This window comes from Myotis daubentonii, chromosome 7, assembly GCF_963259705.1.
Source record: "Myotis daubentonii chromosome 7, mMyoDau2.1, whole genome shotgun sequence".
In the NCBI taxonomy this organism is placed as follows: domain Eukaryota; kingdom Metazoa; phylum Chordata; class Mammalia; order Chiroptera; family Vespertilionidae; genus Myotis; species Myotis daubentonii.
The window spans coordinates 13,922,216-13,943,798 of record NC_081846.1 but is presented as its reverse complement, the minus strand read 5'-3'; the positions used below and the strand labels follow the sequence as shown (position 1 = coordinate 13,943,798).

Below are 21,583 nucleotides of genomic sequence, written 5' to 3'. Positions count from 1 at the left end.
TTCGCTCGCAGCGATTGGAGAAGGATTCGCCCGACCCTAGAGAGAAGAAAGCCTACCAAAGGAAATGATTAGTGTTCTTAGCTTCAATGATGGGAATGGGAGAGATCGCAGAGCTTTTCTAGGCTACGTATGATCGTGTACCCCAACATCTAATCTTCCCTGCGGCGCGCCAGACCCCGCGTTCTGCTACAGAGTGCGCCTGCGCCGCGTCCTTGGCAGCGTGGTTGCCAGGAAACTGCGGAATCGCGGTGTCTGTCCGGGGACCAAAGCTTCACCATGGCCAAATTCGTGCTTGCGGGTGAGTGATCCCCGCGTAAGCCCGCAGATCACTGAAAACACCAACAACTGCTGGCTTCCTATAGCCGCTTGGCAGTGATCTTAACTGGCTTCTGCTTTAGCAACTCCAGCCTCCATATGGACCACCCCAGGCTTTCTGATACAGGCACTCAAGGATGTTGATGGGGCAGTGCCACTGTGCAAAGCATTGCCGGACACTGGACATATAGGGGGAGGGGGTGGGGGGAGCGGTCACGTCCTTGCCTTTGAGAAACGTTCAGTCTCATGGTGTACAGAAGCATGTGAACAAGTAATTTTGACACAATGTGATCAATGCAATGAAGAAGACGTGCACAGGGCTCTGGGGGTTGTTACAGTAGCTGATGTGTGAAAGTTTGACATAGGGAGGCCATTCCAGATAAAGGCAAAGAGGCTAAGAGTCTCATGGCCTAATGGACGATCTGGATATGGAGGAAGTGACTGGACCTGGAGCTAGAAGGGTAGCTGCAACCAGATCTTCAAGTGCACCAAGCAAAGGTTTTTGAACTGTACCTTAAAAGAAGTAGGGAGCCGCTGAAAAACTTAGCAGGAGAGTATCCTTAGTGGGCCTGCATTTTAGGAAGCCCACCTTGTCAGCAATGGAGGGGAAGGATAGGAAGTGATGACTGGCATCCAGAAAAGCACTGAAGAGTCTTTTGCTACCACATGCTAGTGTACCTGCCTCCTTCTCTTCTCAACAAGATTCTTAAAAGGGTAGACTGCTCTTCTACTTCTAGGTCCTCCTTCCACTCAATCTGGTTTCTACATCTGCCTCCTTTCCGAAATGGCCCTCACAGAATCACCAATGACTTGAGAGAAGCTGTCCAGTTCTTGTCTTATTTGGCCTCTTTGATGTACTAACACAGCTGGCACCTCCCATCTTCCTGAAAATCTATTTTCTTTGCTTCTTTATTCATTCAGAAGGATATTTTTGAGCACCGACAGATTGTATGCTGGAAAGACAGTGGTAAAGAATGTACAACGAATGCTGCACGTGGGGCAGCGGCAGGGCAGGGTTTGATAGGAGCAGTGGCCCTGGCAGAGGACCTTACTTAGTCAGGCAAGGGAGCTTCCTAGAGGCAGTGACTTTTAAGCAGGAACCTGAAAGGGACCTACCAGCAGAGAAGAGGTAAGAAGGAAAAGAGCAGTTTAGGCATGGGTAGTAGGAAGTGGGGTTGAAATGAGGAGAACTAGCTTGATGGTGCTTGAGAGCATACAATAAATAGAAAATTAAAATAGATTTAGTGGGATTGGAGCAAAGAGAACAAAGAAAAGAGTATCATAGCCTAAGGCCAGAGTTAGTGATATAGATTCATGTGAGCCGTGTTCAATATTTTAAACTTTATCTGAAGTACATGGAAGGTTTTTGGAAGGGAAGGACATAGCCAAATTTGCATTTTATCTGAGTGTTATCTCTGCAGTGTGGGAAGAGAAAGACTGGATGCCAAGAGCCCAGTCAGCTGCTATAGTTTTGTAAGGAGATAATCTTGACCTAGGCTGGTAGGAAACAGAAATGGAAAGAAGTGAGTAGATTGGAGAGATGTTAGGAAGGCAGAAGCCATAAAATTAGTTGTCTAATTTGGTGGACAGAGGCAAGTAAGGGAGAAGTAAGAGTTAAAATTATTCCTAAGCAGTGCTACAACCACATCTTCTGGTAGATGAGTTATTGAAAAAGAACAGGCTTAATACTCTGGATACTCTCAGATAACTTGATAGATGGGCATAAAGAATATATGAGAAGGAGCAGATTTAGTGGAGGAGTGGTAGCAAAATCCATCATAGATTTGCTGAGTGTCTATGGGACATTAAGAAGGAGATGAAAGAATACAGAAGGGTATAGGTAAACTGAATAAGGAGATAGGTCTGAATTAGAAATACAGATTGCTCCTTGAACCCAAAAGAGTAGAGGAGATTGGCCAGGAAGAATGTGCAGGATATGAAGAGAAGAAGCCTTGCATAATGTTTACCTTTTAATGTATTGATAAAGGAATAAGAACCTACAGTGTAGAGTGAAAAGTGACCAGAGGAATAGAAAGAAATCCTGGAGAATGCCCAAGCAAGAGTGGCAGTGGGCCAAATGCTGCCAAGGGTCAACAAAGGTCACTAAAAATATGTTTATTGAATTTAGTGACATGGAGGTCCTGGTGACCTTCTAGAGCAGTGGTTCTCAACCTGTGGGCCACGACCCCTTTGGAGGTCGAACGACCCTTTCACAGGGGTCACCTAAGACCATCGGAAAAACACATATATAACTACATACTGTTTTTGTGATTAATCATTATGCTTTAATTATGTTCAATTTGTAACAATGAAATTGGGGGTCACCACAACATGAGGAACTGTATTAAAGGGTCGCGGCCTTAGGAAGGTTGAGAACCACTGTTCTAGAGAATGATGGGGAAAGCCACATTGCTGTGGGATAAGAAATAAATGGAAGTAAAGAACTGGGGATGGCAAGTGTAGAGAACCCTTTTATTAATAATAAAAAGAAGAAAGTGTTAATAGAAAAGGTCAAGCAGAAGACAATAGTTATGGGGGGCATGGACTTTTTGGTTTTTAGTACAGGAGAAACAAATATAATGAGTATATTTAAATATGAAGAAAAGTTTCATTAGAAACAGAGATAAGATTCTAGAAAGAAACTGAGCAGAATCTATGAACATTCTGAAGGCAGAAGAAGGTAGTATTCAGAGCATACGTGGTAAGATGAGACCCGAACAGGAGTTAGGGTCCCTCTTCCATTGAATAGAAGAAAGAAGGAAAGGATGCATCCCAATGAAGAGGGGCTGGTACCTGTGATGGCACAAGATTGGGGTCTTTGCCAACTGATGCCTTGTTCTATGACTTGGCTTTGTTTTTGTAAAGTAGAGAGCAAGGTTATCTATTGTTTTCTGATGGTCCAGAAAAAATGTTGGAGATAAGGAAGAGATTTGAAGGAAGTGGACAACGCCTGGAACAGCAGTTGTGGAGAAAAGAAGAGAATGCTGTAAGGGATCTGAGGGCCAGCTGAGGCTGATGGCCATGAATGTAATGGCGCCTCTAGGCGTGGCTCTGCCATGTTTCTCCAGGGTATCTAGCAGGTGGGACGTAGGCCTAGGAAAGACAGGTAATTTGGTTCATCCAGAGTGATGGGCTTTTACCAGGTGTATTTGCCAGAGCACAGTGGGGCAAATTAGCCAGAGAGTGGTTTGGATTCATGAACGATGGATTTGAACAAGACAGAGAGGCTAATAGATAGGGGGAGGTTGAGAGGGATTGATGACTTAGAAGTGTCCATGAGGTCAAAGAACTGGTAATTATGGTAGATGGGGAAGCATGCTATAGAGAGACTTTTGCATGTGGTCCCTGCCAACCAGACAGCCGATCCCATGCACATTGGTGGCTTTAACTTCCTGTGTGTTGATGGCTACATCTTAAGCCCTTACATAGAGCTTGCACTTCAGACTTACACATGCTCACATCCGCTTAGATGTGCTACAGATCCCTCCAACTGCACTTATCAATAAACTTATCACCTGTGATTTCTCTCTGCTAAGCTAAGGATCATCTACTCAAGCCAGAAAGTAGAAGTTATCTCAGATTCTCCTCTCTTCCTCAGCTTCTCCTCCCCCCAATACTGCTGCCACATACATCAAATCCACATGTGATTCTACCACTACTCCTCACTTCCCACTTTGCTTTTCATAGCTACTAATGAATAGTTCATTGTTATTAGTTCATGTTTAATTAGTAGCATGTAAGCCTCTTAGAGGAAGTGAGATCTAACATAGTACTGGAGGAGAGTAAATATTGAATAGTCTTTTTTTCCTTTCCACGTTTTATTACTTAAGATTCTGACCTTTTTACCAATATAGTAAAAATCAAAAGTTTATGTGGCGGCAATTTATACTATAACTATGTTACAAAATGTAACTACATGATTAATTATATAGCATATACTTAAAACTGCATGATAATTTCTGTATGACAAAAGAAGGCATTGCTGATTTGAACTCTTTTAGGTAGAGCAGATGACCCATATTATGCTAAAGCTGAAATCCTGGCAGACTATTTACAAAAGAATCTTCCTGATTTTCATGTATTTAAAATTACCCAACATCCTGATGTTTGGGAGGTAAGAAGCCTTTACAGTTTATTAAACTTACACATGCACAAAAATGTTTCTAATTTGATTAACATTAGCTAGTATATCAGGTAGGCTTCCAGCAATGAATGTTCGTGTACTACTGACATTTTACTACTAATAAAATAAGTCCCCACTTATCAGCCTTGAAGCATTATTTTTTTCCTAATACCAATTAGAACACAGGAGGCCCTAACAAATAAGTAGAATCCAAGTAACTCTTATTGCACTGCTTAACTCTTCATTCACCTTCATATTGATTTCTAATGGCATGAGGTGCTTGTTTATCGAAATACCCTTCTTTGGGATTGGGTTTCCCCAGAAACAGACTGAGATGAAGATTTAGGCGAAGGAATTTCCTTTATTGGGGGGTGCTCTTGGGAGCAACATCCTGGGAAGGAATGAGGGCAGCAGCATTGGGCAGTGGAAGGAGTTGAATTGCCATCCAGCTGCAACAAAGGGCTCAGCCAGTCATACAGGGAACTCTGAAGCTGGGTTAGCCTTTCAGAGATACCCCCAAAATAGGCAAAGAAGGCCGGGCTTTTGTACTCCCCCAGCTAACAGTCACTGGATGCCGGCTGCCCAGGGAAGGCGTTTAACTTAAGGCAAGAGAACTTCCTTCAGCTAAAGCCAGTTCCTAGAAGAAGACTGGGCACTGAGCAGTCGGCAGCCAGCTCTCCCGGTGGCTGAGGGACTGAGGGCCTGGGTTGTGAAGGGGCAATCTGGACTGCAATGACAGGACCCGCCACAGTGCACCCGTTGTGCCTTTTGGGTCTGCGTGCTCTGTGTAATAGGTTCACACCATCTGGGAACAGCTTGTCCAAGATTCTGGTTGGTGTCTCTCCCTAGGAAAACTTTACAAGAAGGTTAGTCACATGAACTATAGTCTCCACTACCCATCATTTCAGGGCTGCAACTAACACTCCTCACCTTTCTTCTCTATTGTCCATTCTAGAGCCCCCTTACACTCCGCGGGTCTAAGTGACTTGTTAGGTGTGGTGACCTATACCTGTATCTGTGCACCCTAGTCTCCATTTCTTTTAGAGGATGCGACTGTGCACTTGTCCACTTATTGTCAAAATTGAGCAAGAGAGTACCAAAGATGCCCCCGTAAATCATCTAGACAACAAGTATTCTCTTCTGCCCACATTGGGTGATAGCTGCCCTACATGTTTCTGATCATCAGGGCCAATTATTCCCTCCAGGATGGTAACTCCTTCCCTTGCCTTCTGGTCTCTTTGGCAAAGAAACTCAAAGCGACCCAGTGGCACCCACAGCCTAAAGCTCAATGGGAGTCTTCCTGATAGAAGCATCCCCTACCCTGGTATTTAGAACCTGCAGATCCACAGAGTCTAGGGCAAGTGACTGGAAGTGATGGTAAGCAGGGTCACTCTTCATTTCATCCCTTGGTTCCTGGATTTATTCATTCTAACTATTGGGGCAAAACACTATATCGATTTATGATATTTATTGACTCCTGAAAGTGGTGCCCCATCCTTGCAAGGCATCAGTCCCAAGCTGATGCCTGTGCCTTCCCTCTATCGGGCTGCTAGGTGGTGTTTTACATGATAGGGCCAGTGAATCCCTTGGTTATGTGCCCAACCCCACACACCCTTTCCACTAACGTGTGTCCCTTAGTTTGAAGTGGTCCCATGTTGACAGGTTAAATATTGTGAAAGTTCTTGAACAAGGTGCTGGGCAAAGCCCTACAGATCTTTACCCAGAATATATGTTGATTCAAGTCAAGATGAATCACTGTCATGTCCAGGGTGGGAGGGGGTCCAATTATAATCAACTTCCCACCAAGGGGCTGGTTAGTGAGTTCGAGGGATAATGCCATTCTGAGGGGTCAGCATTGGTCTCTGTTGCCGCATATTGGACATTTAGTAGCAGCAATAGTTGCATTAGCTCTGATGAGTGGCAGCTTGATCTCTAGAGTCATTGCATAGTCTCTGCCTCTTCATGAGCCCACGTGCCTTCAGCTGTCTAAGTTATCTTCCTGCTGGGTTGCTTAGTGCTTCTTTCTTTCTTTTTGCTAATCCTCACCCAAGGATATATTTCCATTGATTTTTAGAGAGAGTGGAAGAGAGAAGGGAAGACAGAGAGAATTATCAATGTGAGAGAAACACATCGATTGGTTGCCTCCTGCACAAGCCCCAGCCAGTGCCTGGGCTGGGGAGGAGCCTGCAATCCAGGTACGTACCCTTGACTGGAATCGGACCTGGGTCCCTTTGGTCCACAGGCTGATGCTCTATTCACTGAGCCAAATATATATATATATATATATATATATATATATATATATATATATATATATATATATATATATTGATTTCAGAGAGAAAGGGAAAGGGAGAGAGATAGAAATATCAATGACGAGAGAGAATCATTGATTGGCTGCCTCCTACACACACCCTCCTTACTGGGGGTCCAGCCCGCAACCCAGGCATGTGCCCTTTACCAGAATCGAACCCAAACCCTTCAGTCTGCAGGCCGATGCTCTATCCACTGAGCAAAACTGGCTAGGGCTACTGTTTCTTTCACAATAGATACTCTCTGGTAGGTACTACTCCCTAGCCTCTTGTTTCAAGAGTCTATCATCCCAATGGCCTGGAGTCCAGCTCTATAACAGCATGTCCTTTAAAGACCTGGCCTAGAATGGACAGCCACCCGGGCTTCCCAGCAATACCGAGAACCCTTTCATCAGCGCATTTCTTGTCACTTTGTGAATGTAGTGCCCCAAGGGCCTTCTAGAGTACAGAGTTGACTAATGGGTTTCCAGAATTCTATAGTAGCATATCCACTCCTGCATGACCATTTTTCTAAGCCTTTTAATCCCTTCCATTGTTTTCCAAGGCAGTTCTGGCATTTCATTGGCAATCATCACTTTCCCCAATCTTAGGAGAATCATCCCAGCAACATGTTATCACTCTCTTCCAAGGTCTTTGCCAGGGTGTACACTCTTGAATTGCAGAAGAGTAATTAATATTGATAAATTCCCCCTTGTCCAACTTTATGTCCCACTCTTGATTCAGCATCCTCGGGGGCCAGTTCCATACATATTCTCTCATCTCTTGCCAGGATATCAACATGCCCTGGATGCTGAAGGTCCTTTTGGGTAGAGTCCCTTATTCCATAGACTCAGCACTTCATTGGGAAGGCTGTGGTGTAAAATAGAGGGCCCTGGGAGAATCTTCACAGCAGCACTGTTTGCTTTAAGGTGGGATAAAAGCAGAGAGATTTCAACATCAGAAGGGAAATTTGTTTCTAAGATTTTATGTGTTAAGGTAGCATCATTCCACATGCCTCCAAAGACAAGAATGCTCTTATGTACTTTACCCATAAGAATGTTGTTGTCTATCTCTACTCAGCTCTTGTCATTGGAAGACCTGATCTACACAAACCAAATAATGATTTAAGGTTTTTCTAATAAATATTATCAGAAATCCCCAAGTAACTTTTAGCTCATTAATTTAATCTGAGCAATATACACTATTCCCACAGATGTGGAAAGCAATATCAAATTTATATGATATTGGAAATTCCCTATGACTGGAAATATCTCAGATAGAAGAATAAGGGGTAAATCAGTTAAACTTTTTTTAAATCAGTTGAGTTGGAACATTTGGCTTATCTTTAACATAAACATCCCAGGTCTCCTCAGAGAAGAGCAACTTCCTGTGCCTTTATTTTGTCAGTGGATTTGAAGAATATTCTTTCTTATTTGCTTAATTTGTTATTTAACTCATCACTATTTTTTATACTTACATTTGAACTAATGTAAATTTTATGCTATCTAAATTTTATGTATATTCAGTAATGGCAAAAAAAAAAAAGCGCCAGTATTTTAGTGTTTGAATTCTAAAGTATTGAATTCTGAGGTCTATTTAATGTGTGACTGCACTTGGAATATCATTCACTAGGAGTGGCTGAGAGATGTGTGTGAAAAGAATAAATGGAGCCACAGAAGTTCCCCCATCATCTGGAGGGAGCTGCTGGATCGCGGAGGCAAGGGCTTACTTCTGGGAGGGTATAATGAGTTCCTGGAGCATGCCCAGGTATGTAAGTTAAGTTGATTTATCTGTTTAACACATTACCAATCTCTCACATTGTTTCATTTGTCCAGCGTCTTGCTTTCTAAAGTCTTCTCTCAACTCTCTTTTTACTCCCTTCTGGCTTTACACAAGATCTTTCCATTAGAGCCATTATCCACAAATTGTTTTCTCTCAAGGGCTGACTTTTTCTTTTGCCATGTTTAGCTTTACTACGATGTCACTTCTAGCATGACAACTGAGCTGATGAAGGCAATTGCCCAGGAGAACCTGGAGGCTCATATACAAAAGGAGCTGGAGAAAGACTCCCTGAAAGACCTCATTGACCCCTTGCAGGTCTGGATCACCAGGTGGGACAGTCAAAGCCCAGGATTTGCAAGGTTGGCTGTTTATATTTGAAAGGAGGAGGATGTGGGATTAACTCTGTGATAGAAAATCTGAATGTCAAGTTTGAGGGGTGTGTGTGTGGGGGTGTGTGTGTGTGTGTTTCTATTTCTCTCTCCCTTCCCTCTCTGAAATCAATGCAAATCCTATATAATAAAAGGCTAATATGCAAATCAACCAAATGGCAGGATGACTGGTCGCTATGATGCGCACTGACCACCAGGGGGCAGACACTCAACACAGGAGCTTCCCCCTGGTGGTCAGTGTGCTCCCACAGCGGGAGCGCTGCTCAGCCAGAAGCTGGGCTCAGGGCTGGCATAGTGCTAAGGATGTCCGACTACCAGGGGGCCTAAGCTGTCAGTCAGACATCCCCCAAGGGTTCCCAGACTGAGGGTGCAGGCTGGGCTGAGGGATCCTCCCCCTCACCCCCCCCCCCGAGTGCACGAATTTCATGCACCAGGCTTCTATATATATATATATATATATATATATATATATATATATATATATATATATATATATATATATACTAGAGGCCCGGTGCACAAAAATTTGTGCACTCGGCGGGGGGGGGGGGGGGGGGGGAGGGAGGTCCCTCAGCCCGGACTATGCCCTCTCGCAGTCTGGGACCCCTCGGGAGATAACGCCCTGCTGGCTTAGGCCTGCTCCCAGGTGGCAGAGGGCAGGCCCAATCCCTAGGTGCAGCCCCTGGTTGGGCTCAGAGCAGGGCCGATTGGGGAGTTGGGGCGCCGCCCCCTGTCATGCACAGAGCAGTGCGGATTGGGAGGTTGTGATGCCACCCTCAGTCACACTCAAGGCAGGGTCGATGGGGAGGTTGCAGCGCCACCCCCTGTCACTCACAGAGCAGGGCCAATCAGAGGGTTGGGGCGCTGCCCCCTGTCACTCACAGAGCAGGGCCCATCAGGGGGGTTGGACTCCGTACCCTGTCACGCACAGAGCAGGGTTGATCAGGGGGTTGAGGAGTTCCCCCCTGTCACTCACAGAGTAGGGCCGATAGGGGAGTTGGGGCACCGCCCCCTGTCACACACAGAGCAGGGCCAATCAGGGGTTTGGGAGGCTGCCACTGTTACACTCAGGGCAGGGACGATGGGGAGGTTATGGCTCTACCCCATCACACACAGAGCAGGGCCCGTGAGGGGGGCGGGGGGGTTGGGGCGCCGCACCCTGTCACACACAGAGCCCCAGGGCGATCAGGGGGTTGGGGAGCTCTCCCCTATCAGGCACAGAGCAGGGCTGATCAGGGGGTTGGGGCACCTTCCCCTGTCACGAACAGAGCAGGGCGGATAGGGAGGTTGTGGTCCCGCCCCCTGTCACACACAGAGCCGCAGGGCAATCAGGGGGTTTGGGCGCTGCCCCCTGTCACACTGATCCCGGTGCTGGGAGGCCTCGCGGCTCCGCTGATCCCGGTGCTGGGAGGCATATTACCTTTTTACTATATAAGATAGAGGCCTGCTGCATGGGTGGGGGCCGGCTGGTTTGCCCTGAAGGGTGTCCTGGATCAGGGTGGGGGTCCCCACTGGGATGCCTGGCCAGCCTGGGTAAGGGTATGATGGCTGTTTGCAGCTGGTCACACACCCTTCAGGGTGGGGGTCCCCACTGGGGTGCCTGGCCAGTCTGGGTGAGGGGCTGAGGGCTGTTTTCAGGCTGGCGGGTGACTGAAGCTCTCAACCACTCCTTTTATTCTTTTTTTGTTTTATTCTGGGCCAGCTTTAGCTCTGGCTCCAGCTCTGAGGCCTCTGCTGCTGAAAGCAGGTATCTGTTTTGTTTGGGTTCTATAATCGAAACACTGTATCAACTCCAGCTCTGAGATCCCGGCAGGCTGAAAGCAGGCTTCTGGGGTTTTGTTTAGCTTCTAAATTTGTAACAATGTTTCAAACTGCAAGCTCAGAGGCCGGCAAGGCAGGCGGGGAACGTTGGTTTCCTCCGTCACTGAAGCAAGCAAGCATCATGTTCGCTTCAAGCTGCCTGGCTACCGGCCACCATCTTGGCTGGCAGTTAATTTGCATATCGCCCTGATTAGCCAATGGGAAGGGTAGTGGATGTACGGCTAATTACCATGTTTCTCTTTTATTAGATAGGATATATATTTTTTTAAGGAATAAAAGTTTAAAAGCGACAAAAGCTTTAACCATTGCTAATCCTGCTTTGCACTGTTAGTGCGTCTGCCCCTGCCTGCTACAACCTCATCCCCATCCTGACCAGCGGGGAGGTGTTTGGAATGCACACGGAAATCAGCATAGCTCTGTTTGACAACAAGCAGGCGGAAAAAACCCTCCAGAACCTCGCCCTGGACGTGCAGGACCTGGTGTCGCCGGTGCTGCGCAGCGTCTCCATCTGCACCAGAGTGGAGGACGCCTTCCGCCAGGCCCACGTGGTCATCATCCTGGACGACCCCCGGACCAAGGAGGTGTACACGATAGAGGAATGCCTCCGGAGCAGGGTGCCTCTGTGCAGGCTCTACGGCTACCTGATCGAGAAGAACGCTCGCGACTCGGTCCGAGTCATCGTGGGAGGAAAAACCTTTGTCAACCTGAAAACGTTGTTGCTCATGAGATACGCCCCGAGCATCGCGCACAATATTGTTGCCGTGGCACTGGGGGTGGAAGGGCAGGCCAGAGCGGCGCTGGCCAGGAAGATGAAAACATCCCCCTCATGTGAGTGAACTCCCATCTCTGCTTGTGTTTCTAAGCAAGCATGATTTCAAAGCAGCTGGGAAGAAGCCCGCACCCTCTAGGAAGCCTTCAGGAGTCTGGGGTAGGAAGTGCGAAGCCCATACAAAGAATTTCTTAGTGTGTGATCTGGCCACTGTGCAAACATGTTTTTTTAGTTGGCTTTCGTGACCACCTGACCTTGTCCATCATTCTATAATAGGGTTTATACTTTGCAAGCAATACTTTGAAACCTAATATTCCATTTTTTCCCCGTGACAACAGTTAAAAAGGTCATCAATGTTTTAAAAAATAATTTTAAAACAGTTCTCTAAGGTAAGCAGGTTAATGAAGTCAGGACCAAGGCGAGTGGTACTGTTTTCAGCAGCAGTATCTTCATGGAGCATGCCAGGATTCCTGGATTTCAGTTGTATGCCCACACCATTCATAGAGCATGAGTAAGGCTTGCCAAACCCTGACTAAGGAGGTGCTTGAGCCACATGATTTGCACCATTTTAGGCAGCATAAACTTTGATCTATTTTATAGCAAAAGGTCCAATCCTAAAACAAGCACAAAGAAAAAATAGGTGTCAGGCAATTTTGTATACTGAAGTTCATTATTAGGTTAATTTTTATTTCTTTTCTTCACAGACATCAAAGATGTGATAATTTGGGGTAATATTAGTGGAAATTGCTACGTTGATCTGAGAAAAGCCAAGATTTACAAATATGAGAGTGCTGTTTGGGGACCTCCTCACTTTTCTCGCCCTGTGTTAAGCTTGGTTTTTGATAGGTACTGTCTATTTTTAAGTGTTGAATAAATGTTTAATAGTTGTTGTAATCTTTTAAACCATCTTGGAAATCTTTGGGCAAAAATAACTTGACTATTCACACTCATCTTTGTTTACGCTCTCTATTGAAGAGACATAGAAAGTTCCATAAGATTTCAACTAGTCAATTCCCACCCCTAATTTATTTAGTTTTGAAATTATAAATTTTTACATTTCAGATTATCCTTAAAGTGGCTCACATATCCCATTAAAGTTATCTCTAAAGCAAGGTATGTAATGTGAGTCTCATTTACTATAAAGGCAGAGATGTGTATCCAGGTTGAAATTAGTCGGCCAGTTTCAAGAACAAGGGATCAAGATGGTGAGCAGGCCCGGGCCCCGCTGGGTGTGCTGTCCCAGAGAGGCAGAGCGCAGGAGCAGTGAGGAGCACAGTCCCTAGGCCCAAGACACCTGAGCTGAAATTCTCACGCAGCCAATTATGAGCTGTGTGACTTTAGAGAATTACTTAACCTCTCTATTCCTCAGAGTCTTCATCTACACAGTGGAAGTGGTAATACAGTAAGGGCCTTGCAGGGTCATTGGGAAGATTACATGGGTTAATATTACAGGTAAAGCCCTTCGAACTGTGCCCACCACAGTCAACCCTATCATTGTGCTCAGGCAGAGGAAAGGGGGAGGAGAGCCTTTGAAGCATTTTGCAACACTTGGCAGCACTTTCCTTTCCAATGGCCCTGCTTCCCCTTCCTTCCCTTCCTCGGACCCTAGAAATCATACTCTCGGAGCAGGTTCCTCTGCATTTGTTGCCTGGGTAGGGGCAGTGTCTAATGGAACTGCAGCGTGATGGCTTCGCAAGGGCAGCCTAAATGTGCTTGCTCTAGTCAGCTGGACTATTCCCCGCCTTGAGACCTCAGATTTTAAAGCCAAAGTTATCTCTCTAGCTCTCAGTGTGAATAATTCAACATTTTATGATGTTATTTTATTTAAAATGAATACCGCCCATTCCAAGATAGTATCTACACAGGATGAAGTCTTCGTCATGAAAGTAACTGTTCTTGCAGCCTTTGACCTCTTTTCTGTGTTTCATATTTGTATTATCATGTGTTTCGTTTGAAACTTTGGGATTCCTTTCTGCTCTATCTCATTACTTTTCAATCGATTTTTTATGGGATGGAAGATGCTTAAAGAAAGGACAAAGGAAGTTGTATCTCTCTTTTGTAGAGATTTTTTTTTTGTACTCAGATTCATTGACCTAGGGAGCAGTCTTTTTTATTTCCACTTCTCCCTTCATTGAAAAATTGTTTCTTTCTTTTCATATAGTGAATGGGTAAACAGAGAATTTGTGACAACTCTTAAAGATTTGACTGCCACAGGAAAACAATTTGGAGGCATATTAGCTGCACACAGTATAGCCACTACGTTGAAATACTGGTACCATGGCTCACCGTATGGGGAAATCGTGTCCTTAGGAGTACTGAGTGAAGGTAAGCCTGGGTCTTTCATATCTTGTAATATTGAAAAACCTCCATGTATACCTCGTACTCCCACTTCTGTGTCCCACCTATTATCTCTTAACATGGTCATTAAGCTGTCTAGGTTTTCACAATTTCATAATTGTGTTCCTTGTCTTTCTTGACTGTTATTAGTGGAACCACCATCCTCCCCATTCTTCCTGTGATTACTGTGCAGTTCAAGGAAATCTTCCCCAAAGCCCCCAAGTCAGAGTAATCTCTGTCTTTTGTATTCACATAGCATTGTGTTCCTCCATCAGAAAGCATATTGCATCCCGCCTTTATCCAGGATGTGGTTAGATTCATATGTTCCCTCCAGTAGAGTGTGTACCCCCTGCAGACAGGGCTTTGCCTGGGTCTCCTTCATGGGTGGATGAATCTTGTTCAATTGTAGTTACGATGTATGAACATCCCCTTTGTGTGAATTCAAATCAGTATATTACCTTCTTAGTGAGATCGGTATTTTAAATTTTACCTTTATTTGTAGAAACTTTAATTAATCGCTATAGGAATTCATCAATAAACAATGCAATATTGGGGAAAAGGAGCTCGTGGTATTGCTCCCTGAAACTATATAGGTAAACCCTCATATGTTGCCCACCCATAAAGCTATCCCTTTACAGAGAAAACAAATAGAGAGTGAACAGAGAACCTGGGACACCCACTGAGGAAGTTTTTTCAGATCCTAGTTTCTTGACTATCTGCATTTATTTTGCCCTTGTGGCAATATTTTTGATGACTAGATTGGCAAGCATAATTTTCTTATTTGACCAAGGCGCAGAAGAGGCGGGATAATTTTATTTGAATGTTGCTCACTTAGTAACAAGTATTGTCAATCTTTTTGTCTGGAGCACATCCAGACTGGGAACCAGGAGCTCAGAGGAAATCAGCAACGTTCCTGCTCCCTCTTGTTCCCTTCCTAGTCCTCATGCCTGAACTATATGACTGCCGTAGTCCCCTGGAAGAGCAGGAGACCAGATTGGACAAGGCCTGGGGCTGCTGGGCTACCGAGGGCACAAGGTAAAAGCCTTGGGAAGTAGACAAAAGGAACCCACACCAGGTGGAGGAGAAAGGCTGCATCAGCCCTCCAGGCAGAGGCAGGGCGTCTGACCCCAGCACAGAGGGACAAAGAAGAAGGAACAGGGGTGCTCCCTTCCAAGAGAGAGACTGAAGGGGGGACGGCCAGAACCTGGACAGGTGCCCAATCAATACTCCTAGAGAGTTTCACCTCGCCCTGGGGAGGAATGACCAGAGGTTTAGCTCCACCATTATCATTAAAACCATGTATAATGTCCGCTCCACAATACTTAGTAGGCAAGACTTATTTTTCTGAATGTTTTTGCTTTGCTTTGCTTTGTGTTTGCTCACCGCAGGCCAGTTTGGCATTCCTGAAGGGATCGTCTTTTCTATGCCTGTGAAATTTGAGAATGGAACTTGGGTGGTTCTCACAGATCTCAAAGATATCGAAATAAGTGAACAAACAATGGCCAGAATGACAAGTGATCTGATGCAGGTAAGGTCAGAGTAGATACAAGGCAACTGACTTTGATAATGATCTTAAACCGATTCTCTGAGGCCAAGGCATACATTTGTTTTCTTTGGGTTCAATTTGAATCTTATTTTGAAAAACAATAAGGAACCAACACAAGTTTGAAAAAAGTCAGCAGACCAACACTACTCATTTGGTTACATAATTTCTGGTATGTTAAAAATACTTGGTTATTTAAAAAAATCAAGAATCAAAGTGTTTTTCTATTAAATAATGATTAATAATACTGGTCATTTAATTCTCTCATTGTAAAATTTTTCAACAGGAGAAACTTGTTGCACTTGGAGATTTGTTATATTTTCAGCCATATCAACCAGGTAATCTTTCAGATGTGATGTCCTATTGGGACAATAAAAGAGTGTTAAAATATTTGTTAAAACTGAACCACTATTTAATATAGATAAATAAAATCCTTATATTATCACCTTTAAACTCAATTATTGACAAAATAAACTGCCATGTTTACTATGTCCTTTGAAATAAAACATCTCATAAGAATGCTAAAGAAATCATGTTTTAAAAACACTATGACCATATAACTTTTGTATATACCCCATGTATTAGTTTCCTCAGGCTGCCATTGCAAATTACAATAAATTATTGGCTTAAAACAACAACTTTATTCTCTCAATGTATGGTTGTGTGATTCGCAAAGGTGGTCAGTTAGCTGAAGTGGGAACCTAGATGCATGATTGTAGTAAGTCTTGAAATATTGTAGTGTACTGCCACCCCTGCAATTAGAATAAAAATAACACTCTACTGCATTCCAATATAGTATATATTCCAATATACTCATTCCAATAAAATTCTGAATATTTTCATGATGACCTTATTTGGAATAGCAAGTTATTTCCCAAAAGTTTTTATTTTTCTATTTTTTCTCATATTTCTCTTGTTTTCTGGCACCCTAAATGGATGCTCAGGTAATTTGGTCATTGGCATTGATCATGAGAATGGAAAATGAGTAGTTTTGTTATGTTACCATTTAGGAAGGAAGGAGGTGAATCAAAGAAGTTGAGAATAATTGCAAGAAAGCAATGAAGTGATGATCTATCGGGGTCTAGATTAGATAAAGAAGGAAGTAATAAATATAAATTAAATTAAAAGCTGCAGGCAGCAGTGATATTGAAAATATTTAACAAGTATGGTATAGATTTCAACCAATTAAAACAGTTGCTGCCTCTCAGAATGGATTAACTGGTAAAAACAAACAAGCAACAACAACAACAAAAAACCTGGCTAGGAACAGGATTGCCCTTGGTTCAGCTCATCCAGAGGAGAGAGAGTTTAGTGAGGTTAAAGGTCAAAGTACCGGAAGTGAGAGTAAAGACAGGGAGCCTGCAAGGAAAAGAGGTTACAGCAGAGGGTGGGTTTGGCGAAGTCAAGTCTCCAGGAGTGGCCAAACCAAATGAAGCTCAGAGGCAGCACAGAAGGGGAGGGTGCAGGCACAAAAGTCTGAGGAGCCGTTGGCTTTCCTGCATTTGACAGACCTCTAAAACTATAAATTCCTTTCATGACAATGTCTATGGAGCAGTCATTCTAAATTTGACTCCATTGACTGATAGTCCTAAATTTCCCACAACACCTGAATTATAGTGGATTTTCTGAAAGAAAATGACCTGATAATATGCTGAATTTTTATTAACAAAGGTCAAGGCGTATATGGAGTTGATTGATCTTGACTCTGTCACCATTGGACCTTGCCCAAAACACGGTTCCAGAGATTCCAAGATCGGGGCATTGAAAATAATCAGAACTTTGCAAGTTAGGGCATTTCTGCTTATTTACATATCAGTGAGATGATTCATGTGTGAGAATTGTTTAATCTTTTCAGTTAATACTTAATTTTCTGACTCTTAGAACATGAAAGGGCTGCCTTAACTACCACAGATGACAATGAGGAAAATCAGGAATATGCAGATGGTAGGTATATCAATTGGAAAAAATAAATGCTCTTTTCATCTGAGACTTGACACTACATTTCAAAGGAATTTGATTACCTGTTAGCTGTATAATGGGAGTTGAGTCCTACATCACCCTCATCTTATACTCAAATATAAGATCATATTTAAAATCTGTTAAAATCTTTGAAGGAAATTACCAGATATTCATTGAGCACCTTCTATGTGCTGGTCACTGTGAAAGACGCTGAGGGACACAGTAAGGGAGTTATGGCCACACAAACACATCTCGGGGAAAGGAGCCATGAGGATATGAAAAGGTAAATGCCAAGATACACAAAGAATTAAATAGCTCAATAAAACTAAAGTCAAGACAGGCCAAAAGGAAAAAAAAAATATATATATATATATATATATATATTCTAGAAAGGAGAGGAAAGATTCTTATAATGTATGGAGAAAATTTAATAATATCTTGAAATCTAGTTGTATCTAAGATAACTAAAGAAAGTCAAATGGGCACTTATTCAGACACTGTGTAGTTCATTCACACAAGATGAAAAAATTCTAGTGATCTACTATACAGCAATGTGTGTGCAGTTAACTTACTGTACCCTTGGAATGTTGTTGAACAGGAATATTTCATGTTAACACACACACACACACACACACACAAACTGTGTTAGGTGCTAGGCTCATAAACATAAATCAAACATTGTTCTTGACCTTAAAGTGTTCACCATCTAGCATGGGACATAGCAGAACTACCTTATTGAGAAGTGTTATGATAGAGGCCCAGTGTATAATGGGACCCCACAGGGGATCTCCTGACATAGACTGGGAGTGTTATGAAAGGCTTTTAGGAAGAGACATAATGGGAGCTCTGAGTCTAGAAGAATGAGTAGGAATTGTTCATGTAATTTAGTACAAAGGAGGTGTGCAAGTGGAGGGTTGCCTAGGAAAGAGGATGTATCCCCACCAGAGGGAAAAAGATGGGCAAAGGAGACATTTCAGTGATCAAGGCATGAAATATGAACCTGAAATAGTATAAAACTGTATTCAGAAGACAGTACATAGGGTAGCTGAGCAAGAGCAGAGGATCCAGAAAGGATGAGTAGAGCTGGGAATGGTAGGTAAGGGGCATCCGCTATTTGGTTGAATAGATGGTTGGGAGCTCAGCAATATGGTTTGTGGGTGATGGGACAAAGCATACAATTGATGGGGTCAAGCTTAGAGGTCGAACCTGCTTGATCATGGACCTTCTAGAGGATTTTAAGTTCTTAGACCCTCTAATAAATGTAATAATGTTATACAGACTAAAGAACTTGAGTGGTGATAAAGTGGAGATAGTGGGGTTGATTTCAGGTTGGTTTGGGGGCTATTTCTTGAAGGAGCATTAGAATAAAATATAATATAATACTTCCCATATTGTGGGTTAGGTGGGTTGTGAAAATATTTAGTGGGTCATGAGAATCAATTTAATAACTAGCATTTTTTCTTGAACTAGAATAAAATTGATAATAAAAGGATAAGGAGACCAGAATTTTTTCCAATGAACTAGAATTAAATAAAAAGAAAAGGATGAGTAGAAAAGATGAGAAAAAGGTAAGAAGTTTGGAAAAGGGTAAATATTGTAACTTTTCATTTCATTGTATGTGCATAAGTGCATGTATGGGACTGTAATGTAAAATGCATTTTTTACTGTAAGTCATGTTCAACCAAGTCTGAAAACACTGCGTTAAAACAGCGCACAGGTTGTTAGTTATATTCTAAACCCAGTATGTTTTTTACTAGATTTGGTTTCAGCATATAAAAATGACCTTCCTGATCTAACACACGAGGAAGGGAAAGATCAAGTTATGCCGGATGGTAAGTTAATCTAGTTAGACGCAATCTCTGTACCTGAGTCCTAGCTCATGTTGCTCATTCTGAGAGTCTGATATTGTGGTCAGAGAACATAGTCCAGCAACCAAAGTCATTTGTAAATAACTCCGTTTCTCTTTTTATACTTCGAAAACACTTTGTAGGAGGGATAAAAATGTCAACAATTTAAAAACAAACAAACTGAAGCTGCTTCCAGGTCATACTTACCTCAAACTCTCCCCAAATACTCTCAACCTCAGCTTCAACCCCTCACGTTCACCCATCTTACCTTTCCCTTTTCTTCTTTGTTCTTCATTACAAAGCCCCAAATTACTGACATGGCAAGTCAGGATCCTCCTCAGAAGGTGTGTGAGAGGAAGAGATGGAGAGGTCAAGATAGAATTCTCTCTTTTTTAAAAAAATATTTTTCTACTGATTTCAGAGAGGAAGGGTGAGATCAAAACATCAATGATGAGAGAGAATCACCAGTCAGCTGCCTCCTGAAGGCCCCACACTGGGGATCGAGCCCGCAATTGATTCTCATGACCCCAGCATGTGCCCTGACGGGGAATCAAACCCTGACCTCCTGGGTCATAGGTTGATGCTCAACCACAGAGCCATGCAGGTTGGGCTAGAATTCTCTTTAGCAGGAAAATCTAGGAATCTCTCTCTTCCCTCCCGTGTGTGTGTGTGTGTGTGTGTGTGTGTGTGTGTGTGTGTGTGTATGAATATACACATATACATATGCAAAGTACATATTTGTAAATATATATAAATATTTGTAAACTTTATGTAAATATTTGTATTTACAAAATACTTGTTAATATTTATGTAGTTAAAATTATGTAGAAGATTATATATTTGCTAACTCTGTCTATACAAATCATATCTCGAAAAAATAATAATAATCTCTAGACTGTTTGTTTTTGCCACTTCTTTCCCTGATTTCTGTATGGGAGGGAGCTGGCAAACACTGAGCCATTGCCCAGGGGTTTCTGCTGTAAGGACCAGGGCTACCGAGGGAGTTTGGCGGAAAGGTGCTGCACTGAGCTGCTGGGCTAGACACCTGTTTGCTCATCCCCACGGGCCATGAATGAGCCACTGTCATGGGTTGAAACTCCATATAAAAGTGACCTAGTAGCTCACACACTCCGAAGAGAGGAACTGGACTAGAAGGAACAAGAGAATAACTGCAAAAAAAAATCAATGTGCTTTAAATACTAAAACTCTCTTCTTTCAATTCTCTATTTACCACAGTGGATTATTTAGATCTGACTCCTAAAACCAACTCGGAAAACCCATTCAGTCAAGAGCTCACAAATGGTAGGTGGTAGACAAACTATTCACTCGTCTCTTCTTACACTAGAAATGGAACAGGGTGTAAGAGATCCTGTCCCTGTGATATGGTTCTTTTTGAACCCTCCCCATCACATATCCCCAGGGACCAGCATGGCTGACTTCTAGAACCTGGCTCCCTGCTTTTATGACCAGGATTATGACCAGGACAACCAAATCCTTCCCTCAGAATGGAAAGGAAAAGGACACAGAAGCATCTGTGAGTCCAGATTGTCAAAGTATATAACTGAGCTGTCCTGCTCCTTTATGAACACCAAGTTGATGTCGATTTCTTTGTGATTGACCAGCCAGGATATTCACTCATGCCTCCAGACTATTATTTGAATATCCAATGAAATGAACAAATCTATTGCACCTTCCATTCTGAGAATGAAGAGTACAATGGGCTCTGAGTGGGGCTGACTGTGGGGAATTAGAATCTGTGAACAGCGGAGAAGCAGGACCAGGAGAGGAAATGGAATTGACAGTATAGCTGCAAACAAAATTCAGACTGACAAGCAAAGGAGCCAAGAGAGACTGTACATAGAAATAGACTGAAGTCAGCAAAAAGGCCAGAATTTAATTTTCTTATATGAAAATATCTAATGATGGCCTACAGCTCAATTTAACCTCATAAGAACCCCCTCACACACACCTCCCTCAGTAGTTGGATCAAATTGAATACAGAAATCCAGAAAACAGAAGGGAAGGGGAACAAGAGAAAAGCTAATAAAAACAAGTGTTACTAATGTATTTTTAAAATTGTTACATCTTTTCCTTTTTTTTCCTTTTTACAGACTTTGAAAACATATCTATGGAACAGTAACAGATCAAATTAGACCAACTATAAAAGTAACTGGCATTGTAATAAACATAGGAAGACCCATGATGTCGGTACTTAGGAAAGAATAATAGATTTACTTCAGTCTTAGATAATATTATGCCAGACAATTAAATAACAGTGATAGCACACACACACACACACACACACACACACACGTCAGAGTTCAATTATTCTGTGTACCCACTCATGTAGTTATTATCAATTTCTCATAAATACTTTGGTGTCCATTGTTATTTTTTGAACTACAAT

General features: G+C 42.9%; 1 protein-coding gene across 4 annotated transcripts; it reads left to right on the top strand.

Annotated features, from left to right (window-relative positions):
* Window positions 1–64: 64 nt before the first annotated feature.
* On the top strand, window positions 65–21,581 carry MDH1B (malate dehydrogenase 1B). Of its 4 annotated transcripts, none has more exons than XM_059702903.1 (13): window positions 65–298; window positions 4,317–4,429; window positions 8,362–8,496; window positions 8,698–8,840; window positions 11,053–11,549; window positions 12,195–12,336; window positions 13,652–13,815; window positions 15,216–15,355; window positions 15,657–15,708; window positions 17,252–17,314; window positions 19,087–19,161; window positions 20,413–20,478; window positions 21,288–21,581. In XM_059702903.1, the coding sequence occupies exons 1-13, from the start codon at window positions 277–279 to the stop codon at window positions 21,314–21,316; spliced, it is 1,641 nt and encodes a 546-aa protein (XP_059558886.1). In that variant the 5' UTR covers window positions 65–276; the 3' UTR covers window positions 21,317–21,581. The 4 variants fall into 4 exon arrangements, with proteins under 4 accessions (XP_059558886.1, XP_059558887.1, XP_059558888.1 ...); XM_059702904.1 differs by having other exon boundaries at window positions 20,597–21,581; XM_059702905.1 differs by lacking the exon at window positions 19,087–19,161.
* The last annotated feature ends 2 nt before the right edge of the window (window positions 21,582–21,583 follow it).

Bases quoted from the DNA above. Each gene is read 5' to 3' on its own strand.
- MDH1B (XM_059702903.1), top strand. From the start codon at position 277: ATGGCCAAATTCGTGCTTGCGG. The intron at 299-4,316 runs GTGAGTGATCCC...GAACTCTTTTAG, and splicing joins GGCCAAATTCGTGCTTGCGG to GTAGAGCAGATGACCCATAT. The intron at 15,709-17,251 runs GTAATCTTTCAG...TCTGACTCTTAG, and splicing joins TTTTCAGCCATATCAACCAG to AACATGAAAGGGCTGCCTTA.